This window comes from Eretmochelys imbricata, chromosome 8 (genome assembly GCF_965152235.1).
Source record: "Eretmochelys imbricata isolate rEreImb1 chromosome 8, rEreImb1.hap1, whole genome shotgun sequence".
In the NCBI taxonomy this organism is placed as follows: Eukaryota; Metazoa; Chordata; order Testudines; family Cheloniidae; genus Eretmochelys; species Eretmochelys imbricata.
In genome coordinates this window covers 91,462,349-91,481,731 of record NC_135579.1, presented here as the reverse complement: position 1 = coordinate 91,481,731, position 19,383 = coordinate 91,462,349, and the positions used below count along the sequence as shown (strand labels likewise).

At 39.2% G+C, this 19,383-nt stretch overlaps 1 protein-coding gene across 1 annotated transcript; it reads left to right on the top strand.

Annotated features, from left to right (window-relative positions):
- Nucleotides 1-153: 153 nt before the first annotated feature.
- USP1 (ubiquitin specific peptidase 1) lies at nucleotides 154-14,650 on the top strand. The gene is made up of 9 exons (XM_077823575.1): nucleotides 154-308; nucleotides 1,065-1,312; nucleotides 3,341-3,464; nucleotides 5,009-5,116; nucleotides 5,702-5,862; nucleotides 7,199-7,905; nucleotides 8,645-8,815; nucleotides 10,324-10,525; nucleotides 13,555-14,650. Exons 2-9 carry the CDS (start codon nucleotides 1,143-1,145, stop codon nucleotides 14,291-14,293), a joined length of 2,382 nt encoding a protein of 793 aa, XP_077679701.1. The 5' UTR covers nucleotides 154-308; nucleotides 1,065-1,142; the 3' UTR covers nucleotides 14,294-14,650.
- The last annotated feature ends 4,733 nt before the right edge of the window (nucleotides 14,651-19,383 follow it).

Sequence of the window (19,383 nt, the reverse complement as noted above, 5' to 3'; positions counted from 1 at the left end):
CCCATAATGCGGCCCAGCGCGCCTACTAGATTTTTGTGAGGAGCCGACGCTCTGTTAGCCGATGCTACCCTTTCAGTCCCGCGGGTCCTGGAGGGATTTCTCTGCTGGCGTTTGCTCTGGAAGGCCGCACACGCCCTGGCGCGAGGGGGCAGGTGTCGGGTCCTGGGGCTAGGGAAAACCCGCCAACTTTCCCGTTGTGGGGAGCGCGGGACTGGGGCGCCCTGTAGTCGCCATAGCAACCAGGGAGGGTGATTCTGGGAGAGCATGCCCCCTCCCGGCGGCACCGGGGCCAAGCGAAGATGTAGCGGGTGAGGAGACGCGGCGCCGGCAGGGACCCTCCCCCCAGGAGTCAGGGGACTCACCCCGTCCCTTGCGGGTCAGGAGCGGGGGAGGGGGAGAGGGCGCCTCCACTCACCTTGGGGCCGGTGGAGTTTGGGGGTTTCCCCGCCCGCCTCAAGATGTGCCTGGGGAGCCTGTAATTCCTCCCCGGGGTCACTCTCCTCGAGGGGAGGGGGCATGGCTGGAATAAAGGGCTTAGTCTGCTTTAGTCTCGCTCGCTGGGTGCGCCAGGGGCCCTGTGGCGCGGGGCAGCGGCCGCTTTCCCGCGTCGGGGCCGAACCCCGCTGCAGGCTCGGGTTGTTAGTGCTCGCAGAAGGTGCTGTCGCTGGGCGGGCTTCCCCGCCACTGAACCCCCAACAACAGCCCTGCTCTCGAGAGCGGGTCAGGCAGGCTCCAGCCCATTCGTCCCTTGGCCTCCCTGCTGGAAATGCCGCACGGGCACCAGGCGGTGTAGACCGTGTCTGCTGTGAGGTGGGCCCGATCTTCTACACGACACTGAAACGTCAGCGTAGCCCCTTCCAGGCAGGCCCCTGGACACAGCCAGGAGAGACGACCTGGCTTTGGTCATTTCCAACCCCTGCCTAGATTCGGAGCGCTGAAGGTGGAACGGCTCTTGCCCAGTCCTCTGAGCCACGCGGGCCACTAGAAAGTACAGTCATGAACTTTTACTGCATGCATGGTCGCTTCCCATAATAAAAGTAAATGTAACATTATGTATTTGACAGGTGTTACTACCGACTGCAGCTTTCTGTCTAGGGTGATCTTATTCCCCGTCCCCATTATTATTTGTGAGTGAGGAAAAAATGCCAGGTGTATTACCAACTGACGCTACTGGGCTTTTGAGAGGTAGCCCGTCAAAGAAAAACAGGCTTTCCCTGAAGCTTTTCCAAAAAAAGGAAACTAAAAGAGCACTGGATTTTACAGATTCACAAGAAAATGAACAAAAGAGTCCAGAATACAGAGGCTCAGAAATGTATGTAAGAGAAGATTTTCTGATTATAACCTAGGTCAATGCTAAACGTTCTAATAAGTATTTTTATTTTATATCAGAAATAGTTTGTTTAATAATGGACAAGTGGGAGTAAAAACCATCTTAATAAATGGATGTCTTATCAACCTGGCTCTTGAAAACTAAACTGTTATGCTTACTGTACTGCTCCAATAGAGAGTAAATGTCACAAAGCATATTATAATGGAATGCTTGAGTCGGTTTCATCTAACTGAACTGATTTTGGTACTTGAAACCTAATTTAAGAAAATGAGAGGTGACTGAGTTTACACTTATTATGGATGTTAACCTTGCCTGTAGAATGTCTTTTTAACTTGTGGAGAATGTGATCAATATACTAAGCTAACAAAGGATACTTATTCAGATTTACGTACCAAATTATTTTAAACAAATTGATATTCTGGCTTTAAAGAATTTGCAAACAACAAACCTGTTTTTCAAAATGAGATTTAAGTGAGCCTGGGCAAGGTTCTGGATTTTAAAGTCCTATTTCTAGTACTTGTACAAGCATTGGCAGTTCCAGTACTAGCTTTCTTGCATTGCATTTCACCAGTGTCCTCAATTCCAGAATGAGGCTTCCAACTCACTTCATACCAGCTAATGAAGAGGGTTAGATGGGAAAAGTAAAATTACAACTGCACTGATGACCATTTAATGCGTTTGTTCTGTTACACCAGTGGAATGTGTTATCAGTCTAATGCTTCTACATTAGCTTTTGGTTGCTTCATTGCATAATGGACTGAGTCTTGCCCTTGGGTTTGTGTGCAGGAATTTCTGTGACGATAAGCTTTTGGTGATGGGATGGGGAAGGGTTAGAATGGAAAGTATACACTGTGGCATTTTTCACTTAGTGCTGCAGTAACTAAGTCTATGAAAACTCAACCGTTATAGAAGAACTTGTAGGATTTTTTCCATATTTGTTTGAAGGACTTCAGAAAAAACTGCCTGACCAGGTGTAGCACATACGTAGGTGTCCTACCAAATTCACGGTCCATTTTGTTCAATTTCACAGTCAGAGGATTTTAAAAATAATTTTCATGATTTCAGTTATTTAAATCTGAAATTTCATGGTATTGTAACTGTAGGGGTCCTGACCCAAAAGGGGGCTGTGGTGGGCAGGGTTTGCAAGGTTACTGTAGGGGTTCTTGGTAGTATCACCCTTACTCCTGCACTGCTGCTGGTGGTGGTAGTGCCTTCAGAGCCTGGCAGGCGGAGAGCAGCAGCTGCTGGCTGGGAGCCCAGCTCTGAAGGCAGTGCTGCCAGCAGCAGCGTGGAAGTAAGAATGACATGGTATGGTATTGCCACCCTACTTCTGTGCTGTTGCTGGTAGGGTGCTGCCTTCAGAGCTGGGCGCCCTGCCACCCTGCTCTGAAGGAAGCGCAGAAGTAACGGTGGCAATTCTGTGACCCCCACCACAATAATCTTGCAACCCCCCCACCCTCCCCAACGTGCTTTAGGTCAGGACCTTCAATTTGAGAAACGCTGGTGTACCATGTGAAATCTGTATAGTATAGAGTAAAAGTACACAAAACATCAGATTTCACGGCCCATGATGCGTTTTTCATGGCTGTAAATTTGGTAGGGCCCTACACGTGGGTATTGTACTATTCCTGGAATATCTGTGTGCTTATTGCAAATCTTTTTGCATAAATTCCTAGAAAATACTGTTTCTGTTGAGTGGTTCCATCTTTGCGCATACAGCGTAGCACGAGTTTCAAAAACTGGTAGTTTTGGTACCATCTATGATCTGTTGACAGTATACAAAGATTAATTTTATATAGTAGTGTAAGGGCCAGATTTTTAAAGGTATTTAGGCACCCAACTCCCTTTAAAAATCCAGCCCTAAGTGTTAAAATATGTTTTGTAAGAAGTTAATAATGTGAAGGACAAACACTTCAAAAGGTCAAGGAGATGTATATGCATGTGTTCTAAGATATTTTTAAAAAAAAAAAGCCTTGCTTTCTATTACATACTCTCTTCTCTGTTTAATAGTGATCAGGTTGTTCCTGCAGCACAGCCTTCTTCACCCATCAGTTGTGAGAAAAAAGACAATATGCTGCCTTTTGTGGGCTTGAACAATCTTGGCAATACTTGTTACCTTAACAGCATACTTCAGGTAAATTCATATTTTGGGGATTGGAAAAGATATTTGTGTTGTTGTTGTTAAACATTTTATACAAGCATTTTAGACTCCTAGTTTGACGAAGTATTGGGTAAAAATGGGACTGAAGGGAGATACCACACACTCAAGGCAGCCAATGGTGCACATGTATCTATATCTACTCCTGCTCACGTGCAGGAGTAATTGTTTTATAAAGAAATTACTGTGTTGCCCTAAAGGTTTGCTTCCAGGATTGGGCATGAGTTGACCAGACTTGTTCTCTGACCACACCACTTTCCTCGTTTTGCGTCATTGTGCCAAGTTGGGTGCACGAGTGGAGGCAGAACTTGGTGGTGTAAATCGCTTTGTATTCTGCAGAGGGATGCAGATTGCCCTTTAATTTAATAAAGCAAAGTTCCATCCAATACTAATAGTTGGAATATTCTAAGGGATGCTATCAAGTAGTTGAAACTCTCAATTTTATTACTTGTTTTCCAATTTATGAAATTTAAAAAAATAACTAATTTAAATCTCTTAAAACTGAAGCACTCCCCTGCAATGTTGGAAACTCTATCTTTGTACTAGTGCAGGAAACTAGAAAGAAAAACCGATGACTAGTCACTTCTCTACACAAGTTTAAAAAGTGTAGTAAAGTGAAAAAATAAACAGTATAAGTGATGAAAATGAAACAACTGTTTAGTTTACTTTTCAGTCATTCATGTTAACTGACTTATCTTCTATCCCTTTAACCATTTGGGTGGAATTTTCAAGTGCCTAAGGGAGTCAGTTGCCCAATTCTTATTAAATTTTGAAGCTTTAAAATCACTGGGAGTTGGACATCTGACTCCCTTTGGCATTTTAAGTATTATTAGTGAGACTTTTTCAAATTTCCACCTTAATTTTAGTTAGTGGAGATAACTATATAAATAGTCGGGGAATTCAAAAGTAAGCTTTTCACTACAGCTATGCATTCCTGAATATCAGCAGTATTTACTCTCACTGTACTGTATAATGAGTGTTGAGTAGCAGGGAGAAGTTTAACTTTTGAAGGATGGTCTCATGGTTAAATTGTTGGGCTGAAATTTGGTAGACAAGGTTCCCTGATCTGCAACAGACTTCCAGTGGATGTTGGATTAAGCACCTAATCTTTCTTCCTCAATTCCTTACCTGTAAAGTGGAGATAGGAAAGAATTATCTCACAAGGACTTTGGGAGGATAAATTCATTAATGTTTGAGGTATTACGGTGTTTATGACCTCCATTTCCTCAAATGCCACAGTGATTAGAACCACATAAGTACCTAGGTAGAACTTCTTTACCTTTGTGCTTAAGTTTTTAACACATTTTCATATATTGTACTCTACCTATATTTGCAAAGTCTGGACCATCAAGGTTTCTGCATCCTTGCGTGCTGTGTAACAACCTAGGAGATGCAGAAGCAGATCTTGGCCTATGTGCATGGACTTTAATATTAGTTTTAACTTTAGTTTCATGTACAACTTTTGCTAACTTTACAGTTTTTTTTTTTTTTTTTTTCTTGTTTTATACTGCTGCTGCTAGGTGTTATATTTTTGCCCTGGCTTTAAAACTGGAGTGAAACACTTATTTAACATTATTTCAAAGAAGAGAGAAATGTTAAAGGATGAAGGAGAACAAAAGTCAGACAAGGTAAATTTTATATGTATCATTGATCTTTCTTTAGCTGTAATTATGCAAGTAAAAGCAGCATAAATTAAAGTGTCATATCTTGGTATATGTAGGAGCACACAGTAAAGAGCTTTCTTTAACTTCCTGTTGAAGAAAATTTACCTTTATTATAGTGGGATAATTTTTGACTCATTTACAACTTATAACAGTGCTCTTCAAAGTTATTTCTGGAAGGTTTATAAGTAAGACTGCAAGTCTTTCACGGAGGTCACGGAAGTCAGATTCCGTGACTTTCTGGGACCTCCGTGACTTCCGCAGCTGCAGCGGCTAACCTCAGAGTGGCAGCAGGACCCAGGCCGACCCCCGCCCTAGAGTTATTTTGGGGCTAGAATATCCGGTGGAATCTGTTCATCTTCATATTCACTTTCTACAGGCAAAGAAGCAATATATTTAATGTTTCAAGAAGCACCTGCTTCCATCCCTTTAACTGATAGAAATGCTGTCAATGACTGACAGAAAAGGGATGAAGGAGGCAGGGTTAAAAACCTTCAACTGTTGTATTCAGAGGCAAAAGCTCAACGATTGTCTTTTCTTTTATGATTACAGGGAAGTTGTAAAGAAGATCCTTTGGCAAGTTATGAACTAATCTTCAGTTTGCATTCCTTGATTCTTTCAGTGGAACAGCTTCAGGCCAGCTTTCTATTAAATCCAGAAAAATATACAGATGAACTTGCTACTCAGCCAAGAAGGCTACTAAACACACTTAGGTATAAATAATCTTAAATGAAATGTCAGAATTTTCACTGAAATTTGAGCTGATTATAATTTGTGTATTACAATTTTAAGAAAAAGTTGGGGGTTGATGTTCTTAAATTTGATACACCAGCGTAGGAAATGTGTTTTTTTTCCACATTCCATGCAGGGGATTGCATCAGTTCTGCTGCTCAGTAGAATTCTCTAGCAGCCACATAATGAAACTGATATAATCCCAGTCAATTTTACTGTGGGAAGGTGGCCCAAGATAAAATTTGTGCATCTACTGTTTCAGCTATCTCTTGTCGTATCAAAGTTTAGAGCTAAGATTACAGGCCTTGATCCTGTAAGGTTCTGAGTACTTTGGCCCAGATCCAGCAAAGCATTTAAATACGTTTGTCACTAGGACTACACAAATGCTTTAATTTAAGTATGTGCTTAAGTGCTTTGCTGGCTAGAGTGCTCAGCACCTTGCAGGATTCAGTCTGTGAAATGTCTGCCCCTAGCCTCCTTTCCATGGCTACCTGTGGTACATGGACCTTCTCTTCAGGCCTGGACTTTTTATCCAAACATCCCTAATTTTGAATCTCAAATCATATTATAGTTAGCTACTTAGTAAATAGTCTGCAGTGGTGAACGTCTATTTTTTTATTCTTAATCCAGTGCCGAAGTAGTTCTTAAAACTGCTCTGCTTTTTGTCAATTGTAGCACTTAATGGGGATGGGCATTATTAAATAATTGAGGTAAACTGATGTTTATTGATAATACACCTGGACATTGATCTTGTGGTATTGTTCTATCACAGAAAGGCAGTGTCTAGAAAATAAGAGAGGGGACACAAGGAGTTAGCACATGTGGGTTCTATGCCAGACTGCCTCCAAATTATGACATTGGTCAAGTCAATTCACTTCTTTGGCCTCAGCTTTCTCATCTGTAAAATGTCCAGAAACATGTATTGCACATGAATATTGTGAGGTTGTGTCTGTATTTATATATAGTCTTTCAGTTGAGAACATAAGTGTTTTACAAACTAATACATCTGTATCAATCCTTTAGTATTAGTTTCTTAATGTCTATTGGAAAATGTAGTCTTATGTTCCAATATTTTCATCCTTTTACGATTAACACAGAAGTGCTACACAATTTTGTATTCGTTCCTGAAACAATCAGATCCTTCCTCTTTGACTCTTCTTGTGCTTCCACCCCAGTCTGTGGACTCTCTCACTGCCAGATGTAAATTAAAAATATAAAATCTGTGTAGGAGTTCCATTGTAACACAATAACTGATCAAGTGGTAGTCTCCAGATGTATCATTTCAAAACTATATAACACTTCCCTTTTTCTTTATAGAGAACTTAACCCTATGTATGAAGGATATCTGCAACATGATGCCCAGGAAGTATTGCAGTGTATTCTTGGTAACATCCAGGAAACGTGTCAGATATTGAAGAAGGAAGAATTGAAAAATATGCCAGTGGAAGAGCCTGTAGCTCACTTGGAGAAGTCTAATCAAAATACTGAAAGCAATGGCATTAACAGCCCTGTTGAGGAAAATGACTATGCAACAAGCAGTCACACTGCAGAGGGTTCTGAAGACAAACTATCCAAAGGAATTGGGAAAAGGAAAAGTGACACTGAGAGTGGGAATGCAAAGAAAAAATCTAAAGTATCCAAGGAGCATAATGCAGTAGAGGAAAATCAGAGACAGACCAGATCAAAGAGGAAAGCAACAGTGGAGAAACTAGAAAATCCTACGGAAGCCATTGATAAGTATTCTATTGAAAATGAGATTGCAAAGCCAACACAGAAGAAATCACGACTTAAATTAAATTGGTTTAAGTCTTCAGGCAAACAACCCAGCATTCTGTCTAAATTCTGTAGTGTCGGAAAGCTAGCAAACAACTTGGGATCCAAAGAGCAGATGAAAGAAACTGATGCCTGGGAGATTGAAAAGGCATCTGTAAAGTGTGAAAATGGTAATATAAAAGAATACTGTGAACTTGCATCCCCTGTGGAAAGTGCTGGTGAAAAAGGAACTGAAAAACCACTACAAGAAGGTTAGTAAAAGTGTGGGCTTAATGTAAACACAGTAGGACTAAGAAACCACTACATCGGGGAAGTTGGTGCTCAAATACCATAGTGAGGATTTGAAATCTATTTTTTCTTAAATGGAAAATTTCTACACCCAATGTAATCCTAGATTTTTTTTTTATATAAAAAAAAATACCTGACATACAGATGTATTTAAGACATAGAATAATAATTAGAAATTAAAGCATGAACAGAAAATAAGGCTCATTGTAGTAATGCAATGTAAAAACCTTAGAAGAATGCCAAGTTTATACTTGTATTACCTCTTGCTAATTTATAATGTAGAATGTGGGTTGTGAACTTGAAAAGTCCACAAGTGTTTGTTCCGCACAAGAGAATTATTTATCATGAAGGTTAATGCCAACATATACACAATCCATGAATGATACAAAACAAATTATCCAAGATGAGACATTTTCAATAAAGGATAAATCTAGAATCTAACCTTAAAATAAAATTTGAGTATTTCAAGATCAAGATTTTTTTTCATATGCTTTATTCAATATACAGTCGTCATGTGCTGGTTTTTATGGTCTGTTAAATATTATAATACAAATGAAGGAATGTGAATATCTAAAACTGAGACCAAGTCTGTTGTGCTTAATGCCAGTTCAGGAAGAATAGTACCAATAACTGTCCTTAATGTACTACTCTGAATAAGAACTTTATTGTTAATATAAACATAATCTATTTAACTTTTTCTAGGTTCAGAGTTAGCTGTTTTTGAATTAGTGGAGAAACTGTTCCAGGGTCAGTTGGTATTGAGAACACGATGTTTGGAGTGTGAATGTTTTACTGAAAGAAGAGAAGACTTTCAGGACATCAGTGTCCCAGTACAAGAAGATGAACTTTCTAAAGCAGAAGAGAGTTCTGAAAGTAAGTAACAGTAAAGGGTCACAATATACATATCTGATTCATACATTTATAGCTTTGGGGTGCCCTTGGTGTTTATAATGTTACTAGAAAATGCTTTTGGTCCTGGCCATGTCAATATCTTATGATTTTCTTTAGAATTGGAAACCATAGCCTTGATAACATGGATGGATCCAAAAAGCATTAAAAAAGTTATTTTAAATTCACTCTCCTGATATGACGCAGGTGCTTGCAATCCTTTTATTCATTTGAATGGACACTATCAACTTGAAAGAGCATTTCTATCTGGATTTTTTTTTTTTGCCTAATGTAGTTATAACTAACCCCTCAGAGTAAAATGTTAGGGAAATATTTTTTTCCAGCTTGTTTTGTGCATCTAACAACTTGGTGTATATAGTCAATTTTAGTTCCTTTCTCACAATTGATCAGTTTGATAATGATGATCGTGGGCCTACCCTTTCTCCCTTGTTGTAAAAAATCCTTTTAAGGAGCAAGGAAGTAGAAAACCCCATATCTAACCCTTTGAGAAAAAAACAGGATATATACTGCATGAAGCATGCTCAAACTTTTTTTAAGTTTCAGTTTGAAAATGTAAATTGTCATTGTTCCTTTAGAGTGTCACCAAGATACTATGCATTTTATATTTTTGTGTATTTTCTCTCTCAAATTATATTGGTGTTTCTTGTATGGTGTCCCTAAGGCTACTTCACAAGTATCGATGATTCATATTTGTTTTATGTGAATTTTCCAAAACTGATGCACGTATATATTAACACACTAAAATTTATTTCAAAGTTGTAAAAACTGATTTTAAAAACTTCTAAATTCAGGGTAGTAAAGAAAAGGTTGTTTTAACTCCCAATGATGTAATTTGGGGGAGATTTTACTATTCCTGACTTCCTATTACATTAGGTGGGGAAAGATGAAAATATTAATGTTGAATTAAAATAGACTAAACCTAATTCCAATTAAGTTTTCTTTTTTAAAGATTTAAAAGTTACTACCACTGCAGATGTTGGCAGTGAAGCTTTTTAATATATATATATATATATTTTAAATCTGGTTTAAAAGCTGTGAGTGCAAGCCAGACATGACAGGGAAGAGAACTCGCTAGTTATTTTGGAAACCTACCTACCTTTTAAAAATGGGCCAAATTCTGCTCTTAGATACGTGTGCACAATTCCTAGGGAAGTCAGTGGGAGTTGTGCACTTGTCTTATCTCAGCCTTTGAAGACCTTTTGTTTAAATCTGAAACACAGCAGCACACCAACTGTTTTTCAATCTGAGTTAATCTACATCCTGGGTAGTATCTCTCATTTTTGCACTTCCTGAAATTCAGTGAGCAGAGATGATTTGCTTATCTTGGTTTTCAGTCTATTTGGTGCATTTTTAATATTCTTAACTTTAATACTAGTTCTTGCAAGTGTCTTAACTTTTATAGCTCTGTTTTAAAATTCTTGTGGTATATATTGGAAATGTAAATAACTATCTGTAATAATTCTCTTTTGTAGTTTCTCCAGAGCCAAAAACAGAAATGAAGACCCTAAAATGGGCAATTTCACAGTTTGCATCAGTAGAGAGGATTGTGGGAGAGGATAAATATTTCTGTGAAAACTGCCGTCATTACACAGAAGCAGAACGCAGTCTTTTATTTGATAAAATGCCTGAAGTTATAACCGTTCACTTGAAGTGCTTTGCTGCTAATGGTTTAGAGTGAGTATTGCAGATAAACTATATTAAGAAACAGTGCTGCTGGAATAGAAACCTTGCCAAAACAGATGCAAAAGTTTAAATAACAAAACTTGTTTGTAGCCTGAATTTAACTTTGAAAAATCCCTTGTGAAAACAGGAATACAAGTAGTTTATTATTTAGCTGTTTAGCACAGGCTCTTCATATTTTAGCAAGCCACAAAACAATTTTCTCAGTGTTTAGATTACCAAGTTTTGTAATACCCTTGTGAAAGCTGGCGAAAATATTCTCAATGTCTCATGCCAACATTATTGTTTTTCTTCTGTTCCTAATGGAGCTTGAATTTTGGGGGGGGGGGGGTAGAGTAAAACTTGTTTACTTGCTAATATCAACTATGGGGATAGGGATAAGTTAACTATTTCAGGATAGGTAGTTAAAGCTACAGAGCATAAAACTGGATTTGGCAACTGTAGATGGTAGAGATTTTGTCACTGAGGGAGTAGAAGACATTTTAGAAAGAAAATATTGGAGATTAGCCTCCCAAGTTCAAAACGTATTTTTAAGGTATACCAAATTTGGACCATAGTAATTTGACTATGTCTTTGACTTTTAAAAAACTCAACTAAATTAATTCAGTTACTATAAGTCCCATTTATGTCCATACCTGAACTGAGCATTGGCAATACGCTCTTATACTATGTAAATCTTTATTTTGCTGAAAAGGTTACCGTGCCTAATTTCAATATCTACTTTTTCTTCCAAATTTATGAATGTGAATAAAAATATTCTAGCAAATAGAAATGAATATGAATAGTACAATAACAGTACACATCTGAGAATTGGCTACAGCAACATACTTAATACAATTGTTTTGGGAGTAAATTGGAAAAGCGCTTGAGCAAGTCACAATAGCACTATTCAGATCTCTGTAGAGAAATAACCTTAAGGTGACAGAAGGCCACATCTGAATACATTTTCATTATATTGTGAAATGTATTAAGGTTATTTGTTGTAATCATCATCCAACCACTAAATTGGAAATTTAATGATATAGCATTACTGAGCTCACTTACAGTTTTTCATATGTTGAAACAACATATGCAGATTTGATCTGGCTTTCCAGCCCTCCCAGTATTATAAATTACAAGTGATTACTTTCCTGCCACCTGCATCATTTCCTCAGGAAGCAGTAAACGGACAAACTGCTTATTGTCTCAATATTCCACCACTTTACTTCAGTCCCAGAACATGTTCCTGCCACTCAATACTGCACGGAATCAGAATTCAAGATATTAAATGAAATTACCCAATGTTACAACTTCACTTACTGATTTAGGGTGTTTTAGAAGTTGAAGCATGAGGCCTGGGAATCAGGAGATATATTCTGTTCCAAAAATCTGTTAGAAGCTTCCTGTGTGACCTTGAACAAGTCACTTAATTTCTTAGGGCTTTAGTCCTGATCTATAAAATGGGGATAATACTTTCATTCAAGATGTATTTTGAAACTTAATTAAATGTTTATAAAGTGCTTAGGGAATCTGCAGGTGGAAAGTGCTAGGAGTAGCACAAAACATGAATTGACAAATGAGTGGTGATAGGATACACTGTAAACAGTTACTGATAGCAACTTTATGTACATATATTTATAGCCAATATAAATGTCTGTTTGTAAAATAACCACATTTTCAAAGGGTTATGTTACAAAATTTTGTCTGGTAATCTTCTGAGCTCCTAAATAATGAATTTCTCCCAAGTGCCCATGAGTGTTGTAGGAATCTTTAGCTTTCTGGAGCTGTAGAAATGAAAATCCAATCACAAAATGAAAAAGCCTAATTGATGGAATTAGAGCAGAATTCTAATGAAGGTACCTCAGTCTTCTGCTTTATTGCCTCCTCTTCAGTAGTCCATTCGAGTTGTAAAATGTTTACCTTGCATTCTTGTACGTATTCCTTGATATGCAAACTAATTTTAGGCATGTCTTTGTTTTAATTAATATTCTGAGTCAGACGGAAGACCCCATACATTTCTGATCCTTCTGCAAGCAATTCAAAAATAAAACTAAAGGGGGTTTTTGTCACAGGGACCCTCAATATTTTTGATCCTCAGTTTGTTTATAAGCTTAAACAACACTTTGTCTTCCTTGAGGATTTAGTTAGCAATTTCCAGGTTACATAGACATTTTCCAAATGTCGTATCTTTTTTTTCTTCTGTCCTGGTGATCTTCAGATCCTCACTCAAAAATATTCACACTTCCATCCAGGCAAGTGATGCTATTTTGAACTGAATCCAGTCTCCTCATTTTCCCTTTGAACGATCTTGAATGCTTTCTGCAAAGGTATCGTCAGACAAAGTGCAAGGAAGTAAGAACAGAGATCAAACTTAATACTGGAGTCAGGGATGCAGCTGAAACTGTCTGGAAAGTTTATTCTAAGGTTCCACTTTTTGGTTTCAGCATTTTAACGTGGAACAGCAATACAATATCGAAATCACTAAGCTTGGAAGAACAAAAGACACCTGCAAAACAAACAAGAACTGCCAAAGACAGTGAGCCAAAACACTGTCTTAGGTCACACCCATTGAGAGCCTTTCTAGTTTATACATGAGAAAGTCAGCTCCTTTCTAATCTGGCTGGAAGAAAAAAATAGGACAACAAGAGTGAAAGCTGAGCAATTGAGAGGAGAAGGGATTTTTAATCACTGTTTAAAATTTTGGATTTTTAGTTAACATCTAGTTAGTGCCAATAATTAACATTTTAGAGAGAGGAAATCTTGGTTAAAGATTCAGTTTCACCCTTCTAGTTAAGTTGTGTGTTAATACACATCCTTTGAGTCCCCCAATAATTTTTTTAGTGATACTGGGGAAGACCAGAATTGACATTCCTATTATTTATAAGTTATAAAACAAGCAGAAAAGTTTTCTGTTGTTGTTTAAGTGTCTATACATTGGAGTAGCAGAAAAAGGCTAGAAACTTCCCCCCCCCATCATTTGTAGGTCACACAAAGAAAAATGTGAAATGACGCAGTAATCTAACTTTACCATTTTTCTTTCAAAGGTTTGATTGTTATGGTGGACTGTCAAAGATAAATACTCCCTTATTGACACCTCTTAAATTGTCACTAGAAGAATGGAGCACAAAGTCTACTAATGATACCTATGGATTATTTGCAGTAGTAATGCACAGTGGCATTACAATTAGCAGTGGACACTACACTGCCTCTGTCAAAATTACAGATCTTAATAGTTTAGAATTAGACAAGGGCAATTTCATCACTGACCAGATGTATGAAGTGATTAAGCCGGAACCACTGAATGAGGAGGAAGCAAGAGCTGTTGCTGAAGATTATGATGATGGTGAAGTCTCTTTTAGAGTCAATGGAAATGCACAGTCAAGTAAAACTTTGAGCAAAAAGAATATGGAAGCTGTTGGACTTCTCGGAGGACAAAAAAGTAAGTCTGACTGTGACTTGTACAACAACAAAGCAACTAACCCTGATAAGGTTGTTAATACACTAACTGAAAATAAAAATTTTGAGTCTACCAGTACTAATGGGATCTTGGAGTTTGATAAAAGTACTGAAAATGGTGATCAAAATGGTATAGCTTTCAGTGGACTAGAAAACAAAGCTTTGTATGTGTTACAAAGCTTGAAGGAATATGAGGGAAAGTGGTTGCTTTTTGATGATTCTGAAGTGAAGGTTACAGAGGAAAAGGACTTTCTGAACTCTCTCTCCCCTACATCGTCATCTACATCAACTCCTTACCTTTTGTTTTATAAGAAAATTGTAGAGTGATACTGTATTTTGTAAATATTACAGATTTGCATACATCTGTTGATGTGCTTTTTGCATCAAGATTACCTTGATGTAACAGCTGTTTGTCTTTTGAAGCTACTGGATGATATTATTATAGATCTTACAATTCTGTGTAAACAGCACAATTTGAATTAACAAACCATGTCATAGAACTTTAACTCCTACTATAACTTCTGTGCTGCGGACTAGTGATGTCACCTTCTAGGAATACAAATCTGTATAGATTCTTAAAAGATGTCCAAAAATACAGTCGTGGCTTTTAAATAACTAGTTCTGTCACACCTGACTTGTGTATTATTAGCTTTTTTTTAAAAAAAATAAAGTTATTTGTATTCACATTCTGGAGTAAATTTATATTAACTAGTAAAACTCATCAGAGGTTGTGTATTTTTGTAACACTGGAAGCAATATTTCATATCTAGTCTTTGGGGCATCAGTACAGGGCACAAAGTAACAGCTATAGCTTATTGATGACCTTCTCCTCCCCCCCCAAAAATATCTTTGCTGTGGTGTTCAAAGTACAAAAACTAACGAGGTCTTGTTAACTCATTTAGTGGATTGGAAGGAGTGGTACCACATCTTAAAGTTTAACTTAACAGTGGATGTGATGCATACTAAGATTCTTTATATTGCAAGTATTAACTGATTCCTGGTCATAAAGATTTGAATGAGCAAACCTGCATCTGTTTTACATAGGTGTTAAGTGGACAAAGTGTAAATATGTGTGATATTGTAGGTATACCAGATGTATTTGTGGGAGAAAGAAAGCAATTCAGATTGCTGATCTGTATGCAGTGTAATAAAGTATTTTGTATTTTAAAAGCCTTCTAATTTGCATATGTGTTTGGGTGGATTAAGAATTGATCTTATTACCTTAACAGACTAATTTGTACTGAGAGCTCACTGAAATATGGGAAAACTAAAGCATTGGCTTGATAGTGTGTGTACATAGATGTATGAAATAAAAACATAAAATGATATGCATTAATTTTGTCTGAGATGAATAGATCAGATTATGTGTTTGAGAGCTTCTATAGCTCTGGCATTACTCTCTCTCCAATAGTATGGCACAAACACATCCTGCTTCTTTGATCTTTCCTCAAGGGATAAATGTTAACTAAAATTGCTTAGTTCTGGCTTTTACAATAACAAGATAATTACACTGGACAAAATTTAAGCCCTTATGTGAACAGCATTTCTGATCCATCTCTTAAGTTTTAAGGCCTACAGTAATTCATATGTTAAACTGTCAATAGTCAAAGGAGTTTACCAATAAACTTTAGGAAAAAGAAGAATAATTTGTCCCAATTAGGACTAGGGTGTTTGCCAGCAAAGGCAAAGATTATTTTGAATAGGTGCTAGAAGAAGTCACTTAAGGTAAGATTCTGCTGTTGTCTGCCAGAGTCTGCCAGAGCACCTTAGTAGTGTTCTGGATCGTTCTTATTAGAGGCAAGGCCACTGTAGATGGACCCTCTGGGGCAAGGATGTCAACCATCAGGTCTGACTCTTCCGTGACTTCCTCTGCCTGGAGATTCAGGTTTAGGGCCACCCTCCTAAGAAGGTCTTGGTGTCCATTGCCAGAAGCGGGGTGGCGGTGCCCACCACCGCCTAGTCTGGCGAGGAGGAGGCACGTGGGACAGGGTCGTCCTGCCCTTCTGGCTCTCTGGAGGCTGGGTCAGGTACTTCAGAGCCCCCCGGTGACTGGAGGTGGCTCCAGTACAAATGATGGTGCTGGTTCGGGTGCTGCACCTGAGTGTGACAGCCCAAAGTCTCTGTCTCGGGCGGGGTCCCACGGAGCCCTCGGGGTGTGGCAAGCCAGCAACATTGCTGAGTCGCCTGTGCCCGACTACTGGGGGGCAGAGCCCAACAGTGCCAGGGAGCGGTACCAGGGTGATGGGGAGCGGCGCCGTAACATCATGGGCTTGCCGCGATGAAGAAGCAGGGGCGGTGCCGCCATCAGTGCCGGAGCCATAGGCAGTGCCGGGATAGATGCTGCAGTCAGTGCCAGCGTCGGAGCTGCTGACAGGGCCTGAGCTTGCGGAGCTGGAGCTCGCATGTGCGGGGCTGGGGTCTGCAGCATCATGGCAATGAGGTCCCGTGCAGCCTCCTAGGTATCCGGCGTGGAGGGGAGGTCAAGCTCTTCCTCCAAATCCTCCCAAGTTGGGGAGTCCACCAGCACCGGACTCAATGGTGCTGGGTTTTGAGGTCCAAACCGTGGGTGTCCCGCTGGAGGACGCATTCCGGTGGAATCCCCTCGTGGCTTCTTGACTGGTGAACAACCCCTGTCCGTCTTCTTTTTCTTATGCGGCACTGGGGCCTGTGAGAGGTGCCACCTGGTAGCACTGGCCTTACGAGCTAGGGAGCAGCGCCGTGCTCCTTGGAGGAGTCTTTTCTTGGTGCTGGGACATCCCTCGCCGGGGCGCTGTGCACCGATGATGCCGGTGCTGTTCCGGTGCCGACTGGGGACGGAGGGCTGACTCCATCAGGAGGAGCTTTAAACAATAGTCCCACTCTCTCTTAGTCCTGGATCTAAAGCACCTTCAAACTGGGCACTTATCCGTCTGATGGCTCTCTCCTAAGCACTTGAGACAAGCAGCATGCGGATCGCCTATGGGCATAGGTTTCACACACCTCTCGCATGCCTTAAACGCCTGTGACCAAGGCATGCCGCGGTGCTTGGGGAAACCGCCCCAAAGTAAGCCCAACTAACTACAAACGACTATATAACTAATAACTATTTACAACTAAGAAAAGGGAACCACGAGGTAGGCACTTGCGAATGCAAGAGACTGAGCTGCTCCAATGAGGGTCACTGGTGGTAAGAAGAAACTGAGCAGGCGGTGGGTCAGTAGGGACCTATATACACCGCCATGAAGGCGCCACTTCAGGGGTCTCCACAGCTGACCCAATGGGTACCGCTAGGGGAAAAACCTTCCGATGATCATGCACACAGCGCACGCATGCACCTATTGGAATGCACATAAGCAATCACTCAAAGAAGAATAAATGCTACTCTGCTCTTAACTGGTGTTAGCTAGATATCAACAGTGAGTTCATGAGAATTGTACCTATGTATCTGAGGGCAGCATTGGGCTTAATGAAACACACACATCCCGTTATGGCAAACTAATCTTTAAGTGACTGTTTGTTCTCTATGTGGAAACATCATTGCAAGTACTAGCCAGAACTCAATCCAGTAGCTCTGGGCAGAAAAGAGGTATTTGTTCACAGATTAAAGGATTTACAGGCAATTGGAGTGGGAGGATTAAAACAAAGAATCTATACTATTTTCTATTCTGTAACCCCTCTGTGGGCTGGCATTTTACAAAGCCATGGTAAAAGCACAATATATATTTTACATCACACATAATCCTAGAGATTAAAACTTCAAAAGGTACTATCATTGACAACTGTTGAGGGGACGCAGGAGTCCACTAATCAATTAGGAAAGACAAGGACTAGAACTCAGCCCTTACTGTTCTAACATATGAAATATCCTGCATTCTTTGAAGTACAATGAAGTCCTTTCCTGATTAAATCTAGGCTGAAAACCATCTTCCTATCAAACACTTCATTATGACTATAGTGGAAGATGTCATATTTTCCAGTCTGCTCTTAAAAGTATGATGCATACATAATAGGATCAGTAACTTATATCTGTTGTCATGACAGTGGGGGACATGGAAACTTTATAGAAAAAAATCATGTCTGGAGCATTCTCCATAGAGAATTATAGTATGCCCTCATTTCTAGCTCATATTTAAAATTATCCTTGTGGAAGGAATTAAAACTATAAGTTAGCCTATGCATCACAAAAGAAAGGGTGATAAAGCTTTAATCAAACTTCTGCAAAACTAAAATTATCTTCAAGGTGGGTAGGGCCCCTAGTATGATTTAAACATAGCTCAGTTGTGCAGGGCAAATAGGATAAAAATCTATTAATAAACATGCTTCAGCCTTGGAGAGATGTAGGTCTGTAGTGTTACTGAGGAACACATTTAAAGGTGGCTTGATAAATATACTTATGCTAATATAAGCTCTTTATTATTTGAATAAGTCTATAATGAGTCTTTTTCCAAAAGAGAGAAAAATCTGGCTCTGCATACCTCTTGATGCCTTCTTTCTCCACAGTAGGTATCAACAGAGTGACTGAATTATTTGGTCTAAAACAAGAATTGTCCAATCTGTGTATAATCCTACCCTGCAAAACTGGCACAATCAAAAAGCTCCTAAATATAAAACATCCTACCACACAATCCTACAACAGCTAGTGTAGGGCTCGCTTAATTTCAGCCTGCAAACGAAAATACATTTTGGTCCATAAAGGGATTTACAGCCCTGAAAGACTGTTTCCTTAATATATGTCCTTCAATCAGTCGCAGCCACAACAGGATATTGAAACAATAATTTTACATGGAACAAAGACTACAATACAACCAATGCTAGATCCAGCTCTCTTCCATAATTACATGCAACAGCTGTAGAGAAACATCTTCATTTATAAACAATCAAGCATTTTACATGAGCCTACTGAATACTGACTATGAATGAAAAATATCCTCTGGCACAAGTTTGGAACAGATCTATCAGATGCTTACTCGCCTAAAGCCATTTCTACCATTCCTGAAATGTCAATTTGCAATAGTTGAACAAATGCAGTTTTAAATTACTCAGACTATTGTTTCTCTGCAACTGAAAATAAATAGGTCAGAATTACTATTTAACTTTACAAAATGATACATACGGTAATTCTCCATCACAATTTTTAGATTAATCATCTAAATATAAAATCATCTAATCATCTAAATATAAAAACTGTCTGAATCTGGGATAACCTCTACAGATTTACACTGACTTAGGGTCCTAGTTTTACACCCACTGTAGTTAGTGGAAGTCTTTCCACTGATTACAGTGGGTTTAAGATTGGACAACGTCCCTTCACATGTGAATGTATAACAGAACATTGTATGTAATGAGTTAATTATTTTGGGGCTATTTACCTTTCCTTCTTGATTCTTAAATATCTCTACAATGTAGGAAGAAAATAAGTACTTGTGGCACCTTAGAGA